At 48.3% G+C, this 19,095-nt stretch overlaps 5 protein-coding genes across 6 annotated transcripts; 1 reads left to right on the forward strand and 4 right to left on the reverse strand.

Annotated features, from left to right (window-relative positions):
• Positions 1–1,132: 1,132 nt before the first annotated feature.
• sft2d3 (SFT2 domain containing 3) lies at positions 1,133–3,769 on the reverse strand. The gene has a single exon (XM_076167712.1). The coding sequence runs from the start codon at positions 3,705–3,707 to the stop codon at positions 3,018–3,020; it is 690 nt and encodes a 229-aa protein (XP_076023827.1). The 5' UTR covers positions 3,708–3,769; the 3' UTR covers positions 1,133–3,017.
• Positions 3,673–6,126, forward strand: LOC143013968 (dual specificity protein phosphatase 18). Its single transcript, XM_076167713.1, has 3 exons — positions 3,673–3,800; positions 4,175–4,249; positions 4,935–6,126. Exon 3 carries the CDS (start codon positions 4,947–4,949, stop codon positions 5,589–5,591), a length of 645 nt encoding a protein of 214 aa, XP_076023828.1. The 5' UTR covers positions 3,673–3,800; positions 4,175–4,249; positions 4,935–4,946; the 3' UTR covers positions 5,592–6,126.
• A 12-nt stretch (positions 6,127–6,138) lies between these two features.
• adhfe1 (alcohol dehydrogenase iron containing 1) lies at positions 6,139–10,146 on the reverse strand. 2 transcript variants are annotated; one of them, XM_076167711.1, is made up of 14 exons: positions 10,037–10,146; positions 9,912–9,949; positions 9,768–9,814; positions 9,640–9,693; positions 9,244–9,398; positions 8,955–9,151; positions 8,039–8,101; positions 7,815–7,920; positions 7,405–7,557; positions 7,216–7,314; positions 7,017–7,095; positions 6,696–6,792; positions 6,445–6,602; positions 6,139–6,358 (listed from the first exon to the last, which is right to left on the reverse strand). In XM_076167711.1, the coding sequence occupies exons 1-14, from the start codon at positions 10,126–10,128 to the stop codon at positions 6,275–6,277; spliced, it is 1,422 nt and encodes a 473-aa protein (XP_076023826.1). In that variant the 5' UTR covers positions 10,129–10,146; the 3' UTR covers positions 6,139–6,274. The 2 variants fall into 2 exon arrangements, with proteins under 2 accessions (XP_076023826.1, XP_076023825.1); XM_076167710.1 differs by having other exon boundaries at positions 8,039–8,116.
• Positions 10,147–10,761: 615 nt separating this feature from the next.
• On the reverse strand, positions 10,762–14,599 carry LOC143013976 (E3 ubiquitin-protein ligase TRIM63-like). Its single transcript, XM_076167728.1, has 10 exons — positions 14,331–14,599; positions 13,729–13,898; positions 13,441–13,615; positions 13,244–13,339; positions 12,920–13,153; positions 12,634–12,656; positions 12,443–12,567; positions 11,931–12,172; positions 11,429–11,545; positions 10,762–11,337 (listed from the first exon to the last, which is right to left on the reverse strand). Exons 1-9 carry the CDS (start codon positions 14,487–14,489, stop codon positions 11,465–11,467), a joined length of 1,305 nt encoding a protein of 434 aa, XP_076023843.1. The 5' UTR covers positions 14,490–14,599; the 3' UTR covers positions 10,762–11,337; positions 11,429–11,464.
• A 329-nt stretch (positions 14,600–14,928) lies between these two features.
• On the reverse strand, positions 14,929–18,560 carry dnajc5b (DnaJ (Hsp40) homolog, subfamily C, member 5 beta). The gene is made up of 5 exons (XM_076167730.1): positions 17,832–18,560; positions 16,347–16,459; positions 15,925–16,138; positions 15,641–15,818; positions 14,929–15,281 (listed from the first exon to the last, which is right to left on the reverse strand). The coding sequence occupies exons 2-5, from the start codon at positions 16,451–16,453 to the stop codon at positions 15,184–15,186; spliced, it is 597 nt and encodes a 198-aa protein (XP_076023845.1). The 5' UTR covers positions 16,454–16,459; positions 17,832–18,560; the 3' UTR covers positions 14,929–15,183.
• Between the last annotated feature and the right edge of the window lie 535 nt (positions 18,561–19,095).

The raw sequence follows: 19,095 nt of genomic DNA on the forward strand, positions 1-19,095 counted from the left end.
ATTTGAGAAATTAAGCTTAAGTCAACCTTGACACTTCACACGCACATTCCCACATTTTTGAATGTGTCCAATATAAAGTCTTATTATCACAATAATAATACTTTATATTGGGATGTAGTGGGACGTCTTGCTTGGTCGTCAGCTTAGAAGCAGACTAGCTTACTTCCCTTTAAATGTTGAATTCAAAACACAAAGTCAAAAGTACAACGAAGTAACTGTGTTGTGTCCAAGTGTCCAGAGTCACACTCTAAAAGGTACTTAAATACACAGTGATCATCAAACTAAAACAAGTGATGTCATCCAAACTAAGAGTTACAACAATGATGTCATACTTAAGTAAGGGAAGGTCAGCCGCTGTCATCTGTCTCTTACTTGTTTTAGAGTTGGCCTGACCACAAAGATCCAGAATGCGATGATCTCTCTCAGTGGAGACTTGAAAGAAAGCAAACAATCCCAGAATGGTTGAAAATGTGGAGAGGGAAAGTTGGGAAAACATTTCGAAACAAAATGTCTGCCTTAAAAGTACCTAAAAAAGCTTAGTTAGTTAGCGGGTAATCCACACTGATGACAAACTAAAGCTGTCAAACGTATCATCTGAATACAAATCAAGGACACACTTGTATACCTTTGTTATACCCGACTGAAGAAGTGCAATCCAAATATAAAGGAGGAAACAGGTGATTGATACATAATGGCCCTGAAGGAGATGCTACAGCTACAGCAGCTACACATTTGAAATGTTTCCTATATTGATACCAATTCAAAACAGGATTTTAGGTAAATACAAGATCTTGTTTGGAAGAGAGGAGTATGTGGGAGCAGAAACATATGAGGAGGTACAGTAGGACTGGGCTTCCTGTTTACATCATGTGTGACCCAGTAACAGAACTGGACGCTCAGCAAGGTGAGACCAGCACAGAACTTACAGCTTTGGAGTAATAATTGATGGAGCCTTGGAGACCTCACACCCTGAATCAGGGGTGTCAAACTCATTTTAGTTCGGGGCCAAATTCAGCCCAATTTAAACTCCAGTGGGCCGGATTAGTAAAATCATAGCATAATAACCTATAATGAGTGTAAATTGACAACTCCAAGTTTTCCCTTTGTTTTAATGCAAAGAAGTACAAGTTCATATTGCAGATGTTTACTTTTATTTAACTATGTTTTTACAAAACGTGAACAACCTGAAATGTCTTAAGTAAAAGAAGCCCAATTTCAACAATAAACAATAATAACAATAAGGTATAGATAAAACAACTTGTCAAGATCTAGAAATGATTTTAAATGTACATACATTTCTACATCTGTGTAGAACTGACTCACTAGCTGTGGATTAATCCCAAAAAAAGTCTTGGAGGAACAAAGAGTTGAATTCTGCCTGGACAGTTACAATTTGCTTTCACTGACAACAATACAGGAATGAAATAATAATTAATAATAATGTGCTTCCTATACAGAGAGAATTAAAGAGAAATTATAATAAATAAGAGAAGAAAACGGCAAAATGTTCAAAGGCATTTCCAGAAAAAACATGCAGCATTTACTGAAAGTACCAAGCTGGAAATGAACATAACATAGCGATTTGGACACCGCTATGGAAAACTGGGGAGAGCAAGATCGATTTGAGAAGATCATAAGGCACGGAGAGCCGTTCACAGAGAGAGATTACGTGAAGGAGCCATTTACTAAAATATCATAGAATCTATCCTTGGAAAATCACCTTGGTTAAACGCTGACCTGACGCTGATGTGGAAACGCTGCATTTTAGTGGCGGGATGCTGTCACTTAGCGGGACACAAAATCCACACGCGTTTTGGGAAATGCATTGACAATGACTTATTAGCAGCATAGGCGTTTATTTTGCTCTCGCAGGCCGAATAAAATGACGTACTGGGCCGGATTTGGCCCGCGGGCCTCGAGTTTGACACCTGTGCCCCAAATGAATGAGCTAATCATTTTGTGTAAGGAGTCAAAAAATGTTTAGGTAAGAATAAGGGAATCATTTGAAACAAAAAGAGAAATCTCAGCAAAACATTAATTTTAATAGCATTAACATGGTCGTCGAAAATGAAATGTCTAAGTCAGGCCATATAAATGAGAGTACCTCTTTTATTCTAATTCGTTCAACATCATTGTTAAAGTTTAAATAAAGTCAAACACACGTTAGGATGATACATTTTTGGTCTTTCCATTTTTGGATATTGAAACAATGCATCACCTTTTCCTTTAACTTGCCCTCTTATCAATCAGGGCTCCTGGCTCAGCTACATGAATCCAACATGTCCACCTTCATCACTGCACGGACTGTTTATGGAGATGTTAAGGCTGTTAAAGCTACAGTCAGTGGTCCACACGTTGGAAACCCAAACCCCTGTTTCTTACATAAACTTTGGTCATTTACAACATTTTGTTGCCCAGTGATAAACATCCACATTTCCCCCACTCACATCTCAAGTCAACACGATGTGACACCACTGAACATGTTTATCACCATAAGTGTCCTGATGGTTTTCTTCTTAATGACTTCAAAGTAAGAGAGCTCATCAATCACATGAGCTTCACCCAAAGTCACAGAGCAGCCAAGAAGTCCATAATCACAGCTCGTTGTCCATTACTTGTCCATCTCTCTCTGGTATTACCGAGCTCAGGAATGAAAGGAAACCGACTAACTGGATAGTCACCGACATGATCAGGTCAGGATCAATACTTTTATCTAAGTACAAAGACAATGCCATTTTGTGAATGTGGCTTGTAGTATGTGAAGCTTTTGGGGAAAATGAACATTCCTAAATGAAAGGGGGATAAACGTTTGACACATGGTCGACAGTCCACAAGCAGCTGCGATCGTTTTGATTCACGGTCCACCCGTAACGGCACAGAGATGTTCGGTCCAACAAAACTGCGGCTCACTTCACCGGGGCCCCTCTGAGACGGTGGCTCCAGGAGGCCCGATGGGGGTCCCCCGGGGTCCCCGCGGTCGTGTCTCACCTGTCCGCTCCTTCAAAGACGTCCCCCGCTCAGATCGGCATTGTTTTCCCGCTGACGGACCTTTTGATGGCAGACGCCGCCATCCCTCCCATGAAGCGGATCCCGGCGCTCCCCCCGGGTAACAGCGACACCACGTAGCCGACGATGACCGTGACCTGCAGGGCGGCTCCCAGCGCAGTGAGCACGGTGCTGTGGAGACTCAGCGCCGCGTAGAGAGTCCCTCCGAGCGCACACAGGTAGACGGCGGCGCCAGGAGAGGAGGGCAGGCTGGCGGCCAGCCTGCTGGGTCCCCGCAGTACCGCAACAGCGGCGATGGCGAAAAGAGAACCAAGGGACCAGAGGAGAGCGAACTTCCGGGCGTAGAGGAGCAGCAGAGGCGCGTACAGCGCGGACAGGCCGAAGCACAGAGCGGAAAACGACACGCACACTCCGAAAGCCACCAGCCGCTGCTTGCGGCTCATGCCCGGCAGGCAGGGGTCAGGATCCGCAGACCACGGCCAGGAAACACCACTGCCGCCGCTAGAGCCATTCGGGCCCGCACTGCTACCGCGGCCAGAGAACGGGCTGGACCACCTGCCAAACCAAGTGCCGGGGACCTGCCCCGGCTGAAGGTCACCAAGGTCCACAGCGGTGCTGGAGCTGGACTGGGAGATGGTCTTCGCACCCCCGCCTTTAGACTGGGCCAGATATTCCTGAAGCTGCCGGTTCAACTCCGCCATGACGGCGGATTCCAACAAAACAAGCAGCTCTTCTTCTGCCGCGAAAAACTTTGTGAGCGGGGACTGTTTGAGCGCGCATTAGTGCCCCCACAGGTCAGAAGAGACACTGCAGCTATCTACTCACGTCCATCATGTCATTCTATCCATCTATTGGTGGTAGGAAACATTTAGGGAATAACAAAGTTTTTACTTATAAGAAAACGACTTTTTGCCAAAATACATACAACAGGTACGGCATAAATTATAGAACAAATGATCAGTTCAATCTGCGTGTTATGCAGACGTTGATTATGTGGTTGAATCATCAGGAATGTCCGAGTTATTTTGGTAGAATCACGTGACTACAGCCCAGGCTTCCACCTGTCTACCTAAAATTAAACTGACACCTCATTGGCTGGCAGAATGACCCACACAGCCTTACATGGCATGGCGTGTGTGTGTGTGTGTGTGTGTGTGTGTTTATTCAGGGGGCTCTGCTTTACTTTGAGCAGTGATAAGAGGAAGAAAACAACAAAGACCAAAGGGGAAGAAGTCAACAACAGGTAACACACACACACACACACCAGACATAATGAGACTAAAGCAGGAGATACCAGATGTACGGGTCAGCTCCAGAGATACAGGTCTTTATTGTGAACATGCATCAGCTAATCAGCAACATTTTCACCTTACAGCGTGGAAAGATCACATCGGTCCAATTCAGACTTAAATCATCAGCAAATCTGAGATTTTCAGCTGTTGTAATCGGACACAGAGCAGAGGTTAAGCCTAGATCACATCATCTATTAGAACTCTCAAACATCCCTCTGGACGTTGGGTCAGGGGACAAAGCTTCCATGAAGATAATGAAGCGTTCCCCGAGGAAAGATAAGTGCTGATTACATAACTGTGCTTATTCCAGAGCATTCCACTTTGATCTGAGAACCGTGTGCATATCTCCTCTTTTTGATCTGATGGTTGAGCGTGACTCCACATGCACTGTTGGATCAGAGTGTAAACAAACAAAACAAACTCCCCTGGAGCCCAGACTGATACACTGGAGAGACAGACCTTCTACCTGCTTCATCCCAGAGCGCCACCCAGTGTTTATCTCAGGTCGTTCTGTATTCTGATCACAAACTCTGAGCCAGGTCTTCCTGTGTTTAAATAGTCAGGTGAAATCATAAAAACGTCATTCGTGTTATTTTTTGATTGATTGATTGGTGCTGCATGTTTCCTCCCTCACAGCCCCGCCCCCTCATGTCAGTCTCTCAGATCACGCCCACTCTGTTCCTGGGCGGAGCCGACGCCCCCCTCAACCTGGCGTTGGTCTCTAAGAAGGGAATCACATTGATCGTGAACGCCACACTCAGCCATGCCTGCCCCACCTTCCCGGGCGTGGAGTGCATCCGGGTACCCGTCTCTGACCTGCCCACCTCCCGGCTCACTGACCACTTTGACCGGGTGGCGGAGCGTATCCATGGCAACCGGGCCGGGGGTACGCTGGTGCATTGTGCCGCTGGTATGAGCCGATCTCCGGCACTAGTCATGGCGTACCTGATGCGGTACCGCGGGGTGACACTGCAGCAGGCGCATCGCTGGGTGCGGGAGAGCCGGCCCTACGTCAGGCTGAACGCAGGCTTCTGGGAGCAGCTGCTGCAGTACGAGAGGAGGCTGTACGGGAGGAACACCGTCAGAGTGGCCCCGCCCCAAGAGCCGCCTCTGACACCACGACCAACCAGGAGGGGGCAGCAGCAGACGGACCAACTGATGCTGGTGCCGAGGTCGCCGCTCGTGTCACGATCACAAGCAGCTAAACGGTCGCCGCTGACGTCACGATCACTGATGCTGACCTCGGCCAACAGGTCACGGAAAGGAAACCAACCCAGCAGCTTCAAAGTCTGAATCCTGCAGTGGCGCTGTGCTCAGGGTGGCCACTGGGGGCGCTGTGTGGGATCAGATGTGTGTCACAATGCACGATGATGTTCAACTTCCAGAGTGCGGATTCATGGAACCTCTCTCTCTCACATTCTCACACACACACACACACACACTGAGGTGAAGCTACAGGGACCCATAGGACATCACGTACAGGTGGGTGGACACTCATCAAGGGAACCAAGGGAATCAGTAAAGGCGTTTCCTCTAACCTTTAACCTTTAACCTATTGTTGGTGTTAAATCAGCAAATTATTCAGCAATGAAAAACCATAGACTGAAGTTTGTGCTGATAATATTCCTGGAATGATGATGGAGGAAGAGGAGTCAGCTATGAAGAAGAGGATAGGCAGGTCAGCAGATGATCGCCCCCTGCTGGTCATGGCCTCATGCTCACAGCAGCTTCATCACTTTTCTACATCCACTTTGGACAGAAGACAAAGATTCTGAAGGTTTTATTTTCTCTTTTGCTGAAATCGTTTCAAAAATAAAGACATTCATAAAAAAAAATCTGATTGATTTTCAAGTAATTGATTGTGACCTGAAACACTGATTAAATGAGATTGGAGATTTTCTTGTAAAATCAATTTTATACTATCAGCTGATTTAGATTCAGTTGTTGTCTCTGCCTGCCCATCTGTCTGTCTGGACTCAGTAGAGTTTCATGGAGGCTTCAAACAGTTGTGCCAAGTCTTCCTCTGTGTGTTGCCGTGGAGACAGCTTGGTGACACGTTCCTGGACAGACAAAACAAACCCTCGCAATTATTAGACAGGAAGTGACAACAATCCACGTTTGGATGGTTGGGAGGAGTCACACAGACCTGTGGGATGGTTCCTCTGACCAGGGCCGGGATGTCGTCCTTGGTGTATCCCACCGCCTCCAGTCCGTCCTCCACCTGCAGGTCAAACAGGAAGCCACGCAGCGCGTCAGCCAGCACGGCACCAGCGTCTTCCCTCTTTACACGCCGGATGTCTGCACCTGAACACAACAACATGAAGAGTGGAGTCAGTCAGTCAGTCAGTCAGTCAGTCAGCCAGTCAGTCAGTCAGTCTCTCTCTCTCTCACTCTTACCCAGGATCTCTGCAGCCTCCAGGTGGCGCTCTGGACACATCGGAGCCGTGAAGGTAAAAACAGCTGGAGAGGTGAGGACGACTGAGAGACCATGAGGCTGAACACACACACACACACACACACACTGAGATGTTAACATGACACACACCTAAGTACTTTCTAAACTTTGTCTTTTCCTTTTTTTAAGTTGATGTATGGTGTGAATCTCTTATTTCTTGTTTCAGTTTCCATACAGTGAGTGGGGGAACAGGTCAGAACAGGGGGGGGGGGGGGGGGGGGGGGGCTCATTCGATGATAATCACCCGCCTTCATAACACTCACCACCAGGGGGTGCTCCACACTGTAACCCTTCGCCATGTGAGTCTTCACACCCCCAGCGATTGGATAGGACATCCCGTGACTGCAGAGAGGGAAATCAACACAGATCATGCATGTCTGTACCAACAGGAAGTAACCCTTGTGATGTCATAGGTTAGTTCCCCTGCCCGGTGCTCACTGGCCGCCTCGGCTTGCGTCTCACCACAGATGAACGCCGGCGTTTCCGAAGCCGATGCCGGCGAACACACTGGCAAGGTGCATGCTGGACCGAGCCTCCAGATCCTCTGGGTCTCGCACTGCCCTGTTAACAGACAGAAGACGTGAGGAGTTCTGCAGGGATCTGATCCCTGTCAACCAAAGTTTACTTTCCTTTAATATCTACATTTCGTACCGTTTCATGTACTTTGCGACCACATTGAGGGCGTGGCGAGACCACACGTCGCTGATTGGGTTGCTGCCCTGATAGGCTGGTCGGTTGATGGGGTTGGAGGGGCGGGGAGTCCTCTGGTTGTAGGGCAGAGCGGTGTAGGACTCCAGGGCGTGGCTGCAGCACACAAATACACAAAACACATGTATAATGTAAATACACATGTAACTTAACAGCATTTTGCCCCGTCTATGTTTACATTTCCTGTGATTAAATGAATGACTGAAGGATAGAGACAGAGGATTAAACACGTCCAGCAACTTGGTTAAGCATCTGGTCTGCTCACATGTGTTAAGAATAAATAACAACCTGATCAAATATATGGAGGGGTTGCATGTAAAGTGAGGATGAGTATGAGATGACGAAGGACTGACCAGAGCACATCAAAGCCACTGTTGGCAGCGACTCTCTGAGGCATGTGGAGTGTGTGAAGAGGATCCACCAAGCCAAGGACGGGCCGCAGAGCCCGGCTGGCAATACCTGAACACACACGCACAAACACACACACACACACACACACACACACATACAGAGACACATACACGCTGATTTCAATCTTAAACTGATTTTAATCTCAAACTGATTTTAATCTGCTGACCTGTTTTGGCCTTCAGAGGCTCAAAGTCAAAGATGGCCACTCCAGTGGTCTCGCTCCCGGTGCCTGCAGTTGTGGGAACTTTGCGATAAAAAACGACACAACACAAATAAACAGGAAGTTTGTGATACATTACATTGCGCTCATTTAGCAGACGCTTTTATCCAAAGCGACTTACATTACCACCTATTACAAAGGGGGGAGCAGTTGGGGTTTTGGTGCCTCGCTCAGGGGCACCTCGTACCGGCTACCCTCCAGCTCCAAAGCAGAAGCCCAACCGACTGAGCTACTGCCTCCCAACCAGTGATACTAGATATAAACATGTATTTATATATACATGCATGTTTTTATACACATACATATACACACTCTATTCCCCCATCCAAATGAAGACACAAGTACAAATCACAAATGACAGTTTGACATCAGTCAGCTTCAAAGTTTAAGAGCAGAGCTTCATCCATATGTTAGAATATATATATTATAAAAGGATAATAGAACTTTATGACGTAATCTAAATGCCCGCTTGTGTTAAACATCTTATCTGAACGTGATCATCCAGTCAAATGTTTGTTAGTAGTGAAGTAAAATCAAGCAGTCTTCCACTTTTTAAATGGCTGTTGTTTGTGCGTAGGTCTACTTCCTGTCAGCCACATGCTGAGACAGAGGTGGTCCATACTTTGAATCATTACAGAACAACTAGAACAGGCCCAAACGTGGCTGTTCACATGTGTTTTGCAGGTGCAGTTTGATGACTCCTTTATTGATTACATTGTCTGTTGTCACACCAGCAGGGGGGCCTTCGGAAGGAATTAACAGTGAAATGCTTTTATTTTGTAGGAACCGAGCCCTAGCTAACCCACCAGCTCTTTTTAAGGATCTGAGATGCGGTTGCCATGGACACATTGATTTCTGGTACCTGCAATCAGCGGCTTCAGGTTTCCTACAATCGGCTTTCCCTTCCCAATGGGTGCGTTGACAAAGTCGAGGAAGTCGGCGTCTGGGCGACTGGAGTACAGATTCGCTGCTTTGCAGGTGTCAATCACAGAGCCGCCGCCCACTGCCACAAACACGTCGAAGGAGTCGTTTTTGGCAAAAGAGATGGCTTCCTTAAAGCTGAACCAAGAGCGCGACGAATCATCAGCCAATCAGACACCAGTATTCCAGTAACCATGGTAACCCTCAGGGCCTGACAGTAATCTAATTACCTGCTGTCCGTCGGCTCCACGCGCACATTGTCATAAAGTTTGTGTTTGACGCTGTTCTTCAGCAGAGAGTCCAGGACGGCCTTCACCGGCGGGAGGCGGGACAAGTTCCTGTCCGTCATCACGCACACCTTCTGAGCGCCAAGGTTCTGCAGGTCCTGCAGGAGAACGGGCAGACAGAGCAGCAGACTTCAGTCCTGTTTGTTTATTGTGCATCAGTACGATTCCTTCTGACGGATCAAACTCCTCTTCACTTTGAATGACACCGTTAAATGTTGATACATGCATCATTCATGTTTAATTGAAGTCTTTAATAACTCATTTAACCCTTTAACTGCAGTTTTGATAGGTGGAACTTTTATATTCAACTTTTAAAATGATTGTGTTTATCATGGTTACCATGCCGATCTCTCTGGTAACTCCTTCACCATATCTGATGTTAGAGCTCGCCATCTGAAACAAGAACAGCTGCTTCAGACTCAAACACACAGCTGGAGGCTTATTGCTTTATTCTGCTCATTGATTACCTCAAAGGCATAATCAGTTTGACTGACAGAACAAACAGCCGGACCACCTGAAGACACAAACACACTATGAGCCATTAATGATCAATAAGTGACAGACAGACACGCAGACAGACAGACAGACAGGCAGACAGACAGACAGATTACCCTGGTGCAGGCCGCTGGAGTGAGCAGGACATCTGCATCTGCTCACAAACAAACATGGATCATGAATCTTTCTGAACTCTGAACGCAGAAACATCAAAGACGTCACGCGCCCTTAATTTACTTACGCCGCGCGCTCCAGCTGCCTGATCAGGTGAACGACTCGATCCCGTCTAGCCATCGATCCGATCTGCAAGAGCAGAACGGCTGCTGGCTTCATAAAACCTGATCGAGTATCAAGTTGCAAATAATCACATGCTGCACTTCCGATTCTTATTTTCAAAATACACCCCCCCCCCTCTCTCTCACTCTTTCTCTCTGTCCCCCGCCCCCTCTCTCTCTCTGTCTCTCTGTCTCTCTGTCTCTCTCTGTCTCTCTCTTTGTCTCTCTTTGTCGCTCTCTGTCTCTCCCCCCCTCTCTCTGTCTCTCTGTCTCTCTGTCTCTCTGTCTCTCTCTGTCTCTCTCTGTCTCTCTCTTTGTCTCTCTTTGTCGCTCTCTGTCTCTCCCCCCCTCTCTCTGTCTCTCTCTCTCGCGCGCGGTCGTCATCTTATTTTTGTAATATACAAATACTTCCGGTTTGGCACTGTTTAATATTTCAAAGTTACTTCTGGGCAACTTCGATGCGAGTCCGGAGCGCCCCCCGCTGGTCAGAGAGCGTAAAGACAGATGTCGGTCAGAGGTCACTAAACATGTTTGTGCTTGTGTTGCTGTTCCTTGGTGGGTCAAAGGGTGGTTTGGGGCCCCTCAAGTGAACACGTGAGGAAAGGAAAAAACGCAGCAGTGAGCCTGAAGAGAACAAATCCTTTATGAGTAATAAAGATAAACATAACAAACACAAAGATAAACTGCAGAGAGAACAACAACCAGGATGTATGTGAGTGTGTGTGTGTGTGTGTGCGGGCGCGTGTGTGTGTGTGCGTGTTTGCGCACTCGTTTAAAGCTGCGGTACATGTGTTCACATGTTTCCTTCATCTTGATCTTGTGTAACAATCAGCATTAAGAAAGGTCACAGTGTCATCTTCATCATCATCATCTTCACTTCCTGTCTGTAGGTGACCTTCAAACAAACGTGCTGTGAGACATTTGAAGGTCATAAAGGTAAAAAATAAAAATAAAAAAACTTTACAGGAAAAAATCTAATAAAAACAATGAGGTCATCATTTAATAAAAGACGCTGTGATGAAGACCCCTCCTTCTTCTTCTTCTTCTTCTTCTTCCTCTTCTGTGGTTCATTCAAACAGAGTCAAAGCTTTTAAACTGAGTATCAAAAGGGTTCACATGTTCACTAAAACATGTTCATTAACAAGTTTAAACTTGGATCACGCATAAAACTCTATAAACCACACGTCCTGTAGATGGCGCTGCTTCTGATGCAAAGTCTCAGCTACAGGAAGTTCCTTTTTTCCTCCGGGTGGTGGCGCTGTCCCATCTAAATGATATATGAAGTGAACAATAAAGTGCCAAAAAATATTTAAAGAACTCATAACAATAGCTAACAGGAAAGCGAGCCTACGGCTGACCTTTCAGAATAAAAGCCCTCAGCACGGAGCAGGACCTCACTTCTGGTTGAGCCACGAGAAAGAGAAGACGTGTCGCCGTCCATCTTTGTCCTCGGGGTCGTTGAGGTCAGACTGAGCCTGCGGCGCCACAAACACACAACAGGCATCAGCTTAGTGTGCCACCCGGAGGACAGACGCCTCCATGGCCTCTTTGAATGAGTTTGGTTTCTACATTATCTTACACATTTGTTTCTTTTTTACCTTTGATTCTATTTGATCACTAAACATCCAAACACTAAACCCTTCAAACAAACTGAACAGAGCTCTTCAGGCGTTGGAATAAACGTGACATCGTCTTCATCACTCACACAAGCTAACTGCTAATAGCTAACAGCTAATCATCAGTTTGTTATTTTGTGTCTTTATTTTTTATTTTTATGAGTGAATTGACTAAATCACTTTGAGTTTGAATGATGATGATGATGATGATGATGAGCTCTTCATCTCATGTTGGTGGTCTTACCGAGGGGGAGGCGGCAGAGGGGGGGAGAGGCGGGGTCACCTGACTGGATGTGGCCGCTTTGGGACTTGGTATCTGGGTGGGCGGAGCTTCTTCTGGTCTTTGAGTCTGAGGGGGAGGGGCCAGGGGCTGAGCAGCTGCAGGCTGAGGAGGCGCAGCAGGGTGGGCGGGGTCAACACGACTTCCAGCTGTCATCCCGCTCCCTTCAGCCATTTCATCTTCCTCCTCCTCATCGTCTTCATCAACTGAAGAAACAATCTTTTAGTGACAGCAGCTCCACGCTAAAGAGCTAGCATACACTATGGTGACTGACATCCGCTTCCTGTTGTGTGTGTGTGCGTGCTTGCGTGTGTGCGCGTGCGTGTGTGTGCGTGCGTGCGTGCATGCGTGCATGTGTGTGTGTGTGTGTGTGTGTGTGTGTGTGTGTGTGTGGTACATCTCTCTTGGTTGTGTATGAATGTGCCCAGGCTCCATCTGGCCCTGTGCAGCCTAACCGTGCTCTTCCTCGCTCTTACGTTTGATGAAGTCCACCTTCATCAGCGCTCGGCTTTGACCCTCAAAGTTGGCGGTGAAGTGGTTCATGTTCTGGTAGCCCTGCTGGACCTGATCCAGATGGGACGTGTTGGTTCCCTGGACGATCCTGGAGATGAAAAGAGCTCAGAGCCTGGAGGTCAACAGGCTGATGACCTTTGACCCACATACTCACCTCTGCAGCAGTGGTTTGGCTGCCTGAGGAACAAAGAAAACAAAGATGGGTCACATGACCCAACAGAGAGCAGCTGCTTCTTCTTCTGCATCACATAAACAACAGTGAACAGATCTGCTTAAAGGGGTTCTGATCTGGTCTACCGGGACCTGGTTACCAAGGAGAAAGGGGTTCTGTTGTGGTTTTGAACCTTTGGAGCCAGCGTGTCTACAGACTGGATCAGGATCATCTGGGCCCCTGGTGGGTCCAGGACCTGAACCATGGCACAGCCCCTGATCTTTTGTACCTGCAGGAAGACGGCCATCTCTGGCTGGTCCATGGTCTGGATGGCGTTCTCCAGCAGCCTGGCCGTGCTCTCCAGGTGATCAGTGTACTTCCTCCTCAAGCTGCCGATGTAGTGCAGCTTCTCCTGTTGCTCGCCGTCGATCCTCAGCGTCATCTCGCCCTTCCTCTCCTCCAGCAAGGCGAACAGGTGGTCGAACGACTCGCACACCCTGGACTTCTGCCGCCTCCCGTTCTCCTTAGGAACAAAAGATCACAGGGGGCATGGTGTAGGCCGGTTGGGTTTGTTTGTTGACGTTGGCATTGCGGTCATGGCGGTTTAACGTACGTCCACGGCTCTGCATGTCTCCTCCAGCTGGCTGATGACGGCCTGGACTCGTTCGTTATTTCCAACCAACATGGAGATGCAGTCAGTGAGCTCCGCCTACACACACACACACACACACACACATGCTTAATCAAACAGCTAGCTGAGTTAGCATAAACCCAGTGAATATGTGCTTAGCTACGTTAGCTCAGTCTGACCTTCTGTTTCTGGAAGACGCTGTTAAGCGGAGCGACCTCACAGTCCTTGTGGGCTCCAAACACCTTGCAGAGGGAGCAGCTGGGCACGGCACAGGTCACACAGTAGATATTGATCTTCTCGTCCACGTGCTCCTCACACATGGGCTGATCCAGCTTCAGCTCAGGAGAACATTTACTGCTGCAGGAGGAAGAAGGTCTGAGCTCACCAACGCCTCTGACACATGTTCCCCCATCCAGCCATCAGCCATCATTAGTGTGTGTGTGTGTGTGTGTGTGTGTGTGTGTGACCTGTTGGACCCCTGCTTGTACATGTCGATGATGTTCTCCACCAGCAGGTTCCTCTGTAGGCCATAAACGCCGTGTCGGTCCAGCACCACCTCGTGGCGACAGGACGGACAACGGAAGCGACCGCCGGACGACACTGTGGAGCTTCTGGTGGACAGGTAGGGGTTTGAGGCCTGGGGGGGTGGAAGAATGATTGGTGTGCGTTTCATTTGTTAAACTTCTGTCTCACTGTTCTGAACAAAGACATCCATCCATGGTGAATCTGTCAATCTCCTCCTGTACGGCAACTTAACTCCTCTCCTCTCCTCTCCTCTCCTCTCCTCCCCTCTTCTCTCCTCTCCTCTCCTCTCCTCTTATCTTATGACTCGTCTGTTAACATGCGATTGCCTTTGTTTGTTTGAGTGTTTGGTCACATGGACACAAACGTTGCCATGTTTGAGCAGATCTGCAGCTCTGTTTACACCTCTGCCCTTCTTTCAATTTGTTAAATTGTGTTAAGTTGTGGAGAGTTCATGAATCACAACACAAAATAGCCAAACACGTTCGGTAAAAGTGTGTGGACGCAGTGTGGACGCAGTGTGGACGCAGTGTGGACACGTTCTGACCTGAAAGATATCGTTGGCACACTTGCGACAGAGGTTGTGCTGGCAGGGCAGAATGACCACCGGCTTGGTGAACATCTCCAGACAGATTGGACAGACGAGCTGCTTCTCCAGGCTCTCCATGACTCCCAGTGATCCCAAACCATCCAGGGGGACGCTCATCCAATGCAAAGGATGGTGTGTGTGTGTGTGTGTGTGTGTGTGTGTGTGTGTGTGTGTGGGAGCGGGGGCTGAAAAAGAAGAAGAATAAAGAAGAGCACAAAGTCTGAGCGACTGAGACACATGAGACAGAGAGAGAGAGACAGAGACAGAGACACGCCTACCGTCTGTTTTTAGAAAGACACACGTCAGCCGTTACCGGGCCGACATGCCCTTATATGTCAAAGGTCATAGGGAGGCATGACAGAGCAGAGTGTGTGTGTTAGTGTGTGTGTGTGTGTGGAGGGGGGGGGGGGGGGGGGGGGGGGTGAGTAAGCAAAAGACAGAGAGAGAATCAGAACATCTTTAAACTCTTATTACTGATTTATTGATTACAAGATTTTAAACACAATATTTTTTTATGACTTCACTTTTATAAGCAAACAAACAAACAAACAAACAAACAAACAAACAAACAAACAAAGCATGTATATTTACATGCACACGTGCGTCAGTAACACCAGGAAACAGCACTGAATGTTTCTCTTAGATTATTGATTATAGTTTTCATTGTTATGTTGTCAGATTGATTATTGGACATGGAATCAATCAGGTGAAGCTTCTGTCCATGTTGACCAAAGCGGCCTCCCATCCGTTCACCCGTCTGTCCTTCCGTCTGTCCTCCCGTCTGTCCTCCTGTCTGTCCTCCTGTCTGTCCTCATGTGTACGTGTCTCCGTACCTGCGATGTCCGTCAGTGATCAGCTGTGTTTTCTCGCTGGCGTTGGTCGGCTGGTGAGTGACCGGAGCGTCTCCGTCTGCAACAGGAAGTCACCCAGGTCAAGCTCTGACCTTTAACCTCCTCTCAAAAAGGTTTCATTTATCTCTGACAACATTTGATTGAATATTTTCTTATAGATTTTATGTGATGTCATCTTTATTTTCTTATTATTTCACAGCCAGCTGGCGTTTGATTTGATCTCAGAGCTCCATGCTGTCTCTTTATGGATCAATCAGCTCATCACTAATCTAGAGCTAAAGGTTTTGATAGTTGAGTTGGATGCAGGTAAAGGTCACAGGGAGCACCTAATCTGCACTTCCTGTCATGGCCACTAGCCGCTGCTGTTTTCCTTCATGATCCATAGAAGAAACAAACTCTAGTCTCCTCCAATCTCACCGTTGTCTCCATTGTTGCGTATCTCCTCCTCCAGATCGTCGGGGGAGACGTAGCTGTCTGGCTCCGCCCCCTCACCAGTGGACGTGGGCTTGAGTTTTCCACAGCAGCAGTTACAGCAGCAGCAGAGACAGCAGCAGCAGTAAAAGCCGGTCAGGACCCCACAGACAGCAAACAGAGCCTGAGGGAGAAGAACATCATGACCACTAAACTCATGCTGGAAAACATTTAGGTTGACAACCAAACAGGCTCGGTACATCAAATGAAATTGTCTTGGCCCCGCCCACCTTGGCCCACCATGTGGACAGCATGAAGTAGGTGTTGACGTTGTCCTCTCCAAACTGCTGAGCCACGTAGAGACCCAGTGAGCCGTACGAGTCGTAGATGTTCCTCTTGGTGAGGTCGGACAGGACGGCGTGGGCGCTGTTCAGCTCCTTAAACTTCTCCACCGCGTCCGGGTTGTCTGGGTTCTTATCCGGATGGTAACGCAATGCCAGCTTCCTGCCACACACACACACACGAACACACACACACACACACACACACTTGTGTGGAGGATCAGGAGAGTCCAGTCCAGGTTTTCTATCCTGCCATCATAATGCAGTGTCTTCATAAACTGGAGGACTTGGACTCCATTGAGTTGTTGTTTGTCTGCCTGTCACTTCTGCTCTCAGGGTTGATTGAATGACATCACATCGTGATTTCATACCTGTAGGACTTCTTGATGTCTTCATGGCTGCAGCCTTTCTCCAGGCCCAGGACCTGATACAGAGACTCTCCAGAGGTGGACAAAGTTCGCTGCCTCCCTTCAGACATCACCTGCTGCAGCCCAAACCACAAACAGGATTTATAGAGCACTTTACATACAGAGCACTGAGAGGAACTCCCTCCCTGCTGCCCTCTAGTGGAGAAGCTCTGTAGCGCCTTCAGCAGAGCATCCAGCTCCACTCACCCAGGGACAGAGAGAGAGCTCCACAGAGAGGCAGAGCAACAACCAAAGCTGCAGCTCTGCTCTCCTCTGGTCCAGGCTGCTAGAAACCAGCGGAACTTCCCCAGTAAAGGTCAAAGGTCACATGGACACAAACACCAAACCCCTAAAGGAAACTTCCTGTCAGCACATCTGAGCTGAAGTTAGACTCTAATACATGTTTGGAGAAATCAAGACGGACTGAACCATCTGACTGAGGGACTGAACCATCTGACTGAGGGACTGAACCATCTGAGGGACTGAACCATCTGACTGAGGGACTGAACCATCTGAGGGACTGAACCATCTGACTGAGGGACTGAACCATTCCTAGGGACTGAACCATATGACTGAGGGACTGAACCATCTCACTGAGGGACTGAACCATCTGACTGAGGGACTGAACCATCTGAGGGACTGAACCATCTGACTGAGGGACTGAACCATCTGAGGGACTGAACCATCTGACTGAGGGACTGAACCATTCCTAGGGACTGAACCATATGACTGAGGGACTGAACCATCTCACTGAGGGACTGAACCATCTGACTGAGGGACTGAACCATCTGACTGAGGGACTGAACCATCTGACTGAGGGACTGAACCATCTGAGGGACTGAACCATCTGACTGAGGGACTGAACCATCTGACTGAGGGACTGAACCATCTGACTGAGGGACTGAACCATCTTCAGACACCGGGTGTTATTATGGATGGACTATCATCGTCAGACTCGGATCAGGTCAGGAGGGCAAAGGTCACAAAGCTCAAGAGCTCTAACATCTGTACACATCACATCCTGCAGTGGCTCCAGATGTGTCAGAGGATTGGTTTCAAAATACTGCATCCATAAATCACAGAAAAGCTTTTACAACACGACACCTGAGACCCCTCAACTCATCATCAACAACAGGAAGTGAAGACTTATGGAAGAATTGCTGCATCCTGTATCCTCATCTAACAGCAGGTCCATCCTTCATCATGTGGATGTGAAATGCTCCACTTGCTTCCTCTTCCTCTCTCTTCCTCCTCTTGATGTTCTTTCACTTTCCTGTTCCATGTCCACCCAAACCTCCCCTCCCCCATTCTTCTTCATCCTCTGTTTAATAAATTACATTAACACACATGTGTGTGTGTATGTGTCACACACACATTGCAATGTTTCTGAAGGAGAAAAAGCTAAATTAGAAGGTTTAAACTGACCAATCTAATAAAGAGTGTTGGTACCTGGACCTGTTGTGGGTCTGGACCTGCTGTGGACCTGGACCTGCTGTGAGTCTGAACTTGCTGTGGACCCGGACCTGCTGTGAGTCTGGACCTGCCGTAGACCTGGATCAGTTGAGACTGGACCTGTTGTGTTCTGGGGAGTCTGGTGATCTCTCACAGTCATCATCAAACATTCAGCAGCCGCCCGGCTCGAGTGTCGCGCTCACCAATGGGGAGGCGGATCTGCACCTGTTCAGGTTACAGAGAGGCGGGGAGAAGGAGGAGAGGTCGCCATGACAACCAGGACAGACGGGGTTTTGTGTCAGTCTCTGTTAGGGCGCCCTCACACTGTCAGGCTCAGAACTTATCAATCAACCCTCCCACAGTTGAACACATAGCATGAATGAATGTTCAATCCCTCTGATGACATCACATCAGTGTGAAAGTAGATTAAGCTCTGCTGTCATGTGACCAAAGAAACACAATCAGGAAGTGTCTCCATCCAAACAGGAAGCTGGACATGATGGACTGACCAGGAGGAGTCTGCCAGGGATGATGGAGGGATGATGGAGGGATGAAGGATGATGGAGGGATGATGGAGGGATGATGGAGGGATGAGGGATGATGGAGGGATGATGGAGGGATGATGGAGGGATGATGGAGGGATGATGGAGGGATGATGGAGGGATGAGGGATGATGGAGGGATGATGGAGGGATGATGGAGGGATGAAGGAGGGATGAAGGATGATGGAGGGATGATGGAGGGATGAAGGAGGGATGAAGGATGATGGAGGGATGATGGAGGGATGATGGAGGGATGAAGGAGGGATGGAGGGATGATGGAGGGATGATGGAGGGATGAGGGAGGGATGAAGGATGATGGAGGGATGAGGGAGGGATGAGGGAGGGATGAAGGATGATGGAGGGATGAGGGAGGGATGATGGAGGGATGAAGGAGGGATGAAGGATGATGGAGGGATGAGGGAGGGATGATGGAGGGATGAAGGAGGGATGAAGGATGATGGAGGGATGATGGAGGGATGAAGGAGGGATGAAGGATGATGGAGGGATGATGGAGGGATGAGGGAGGGATAAAGGATGATGGAGGGATGAGGGAGGGATGATGGAGGGATGAAGGATGATGGAGGGATGAGGGAGGGATGAAGGATGATGGAGGGATGAGGGAGGGATGATGGAGGGATGAAGGGATGATGGAGGGATGATGGAGGGATGAGGGAGGGATGAGGGAGGGATGAGGGAGGGATGATGGAGGGATGATGGAGG

The sequence above is a fragment of the Genypterus blacodes genome, unplaced genomic scaffold (assembly GCF_046128005.1).
Source record: "Genypterus blacodes isolate CSIRO-AG114 ecotype Tasmania unplaced genomic scaffold, CSIRO-AGI_Gbla_v1 ptg000170l_1, whole genome shotgun sequence".
In the NCBI taxonomy this organism is placed as follows: domain Eukaryota; kingdom Metazoa; phylum Chordata; class Actinopteri; order Ophidiiformes; family Ophidiidae; genus Genypterus; species Genypterus blacodes.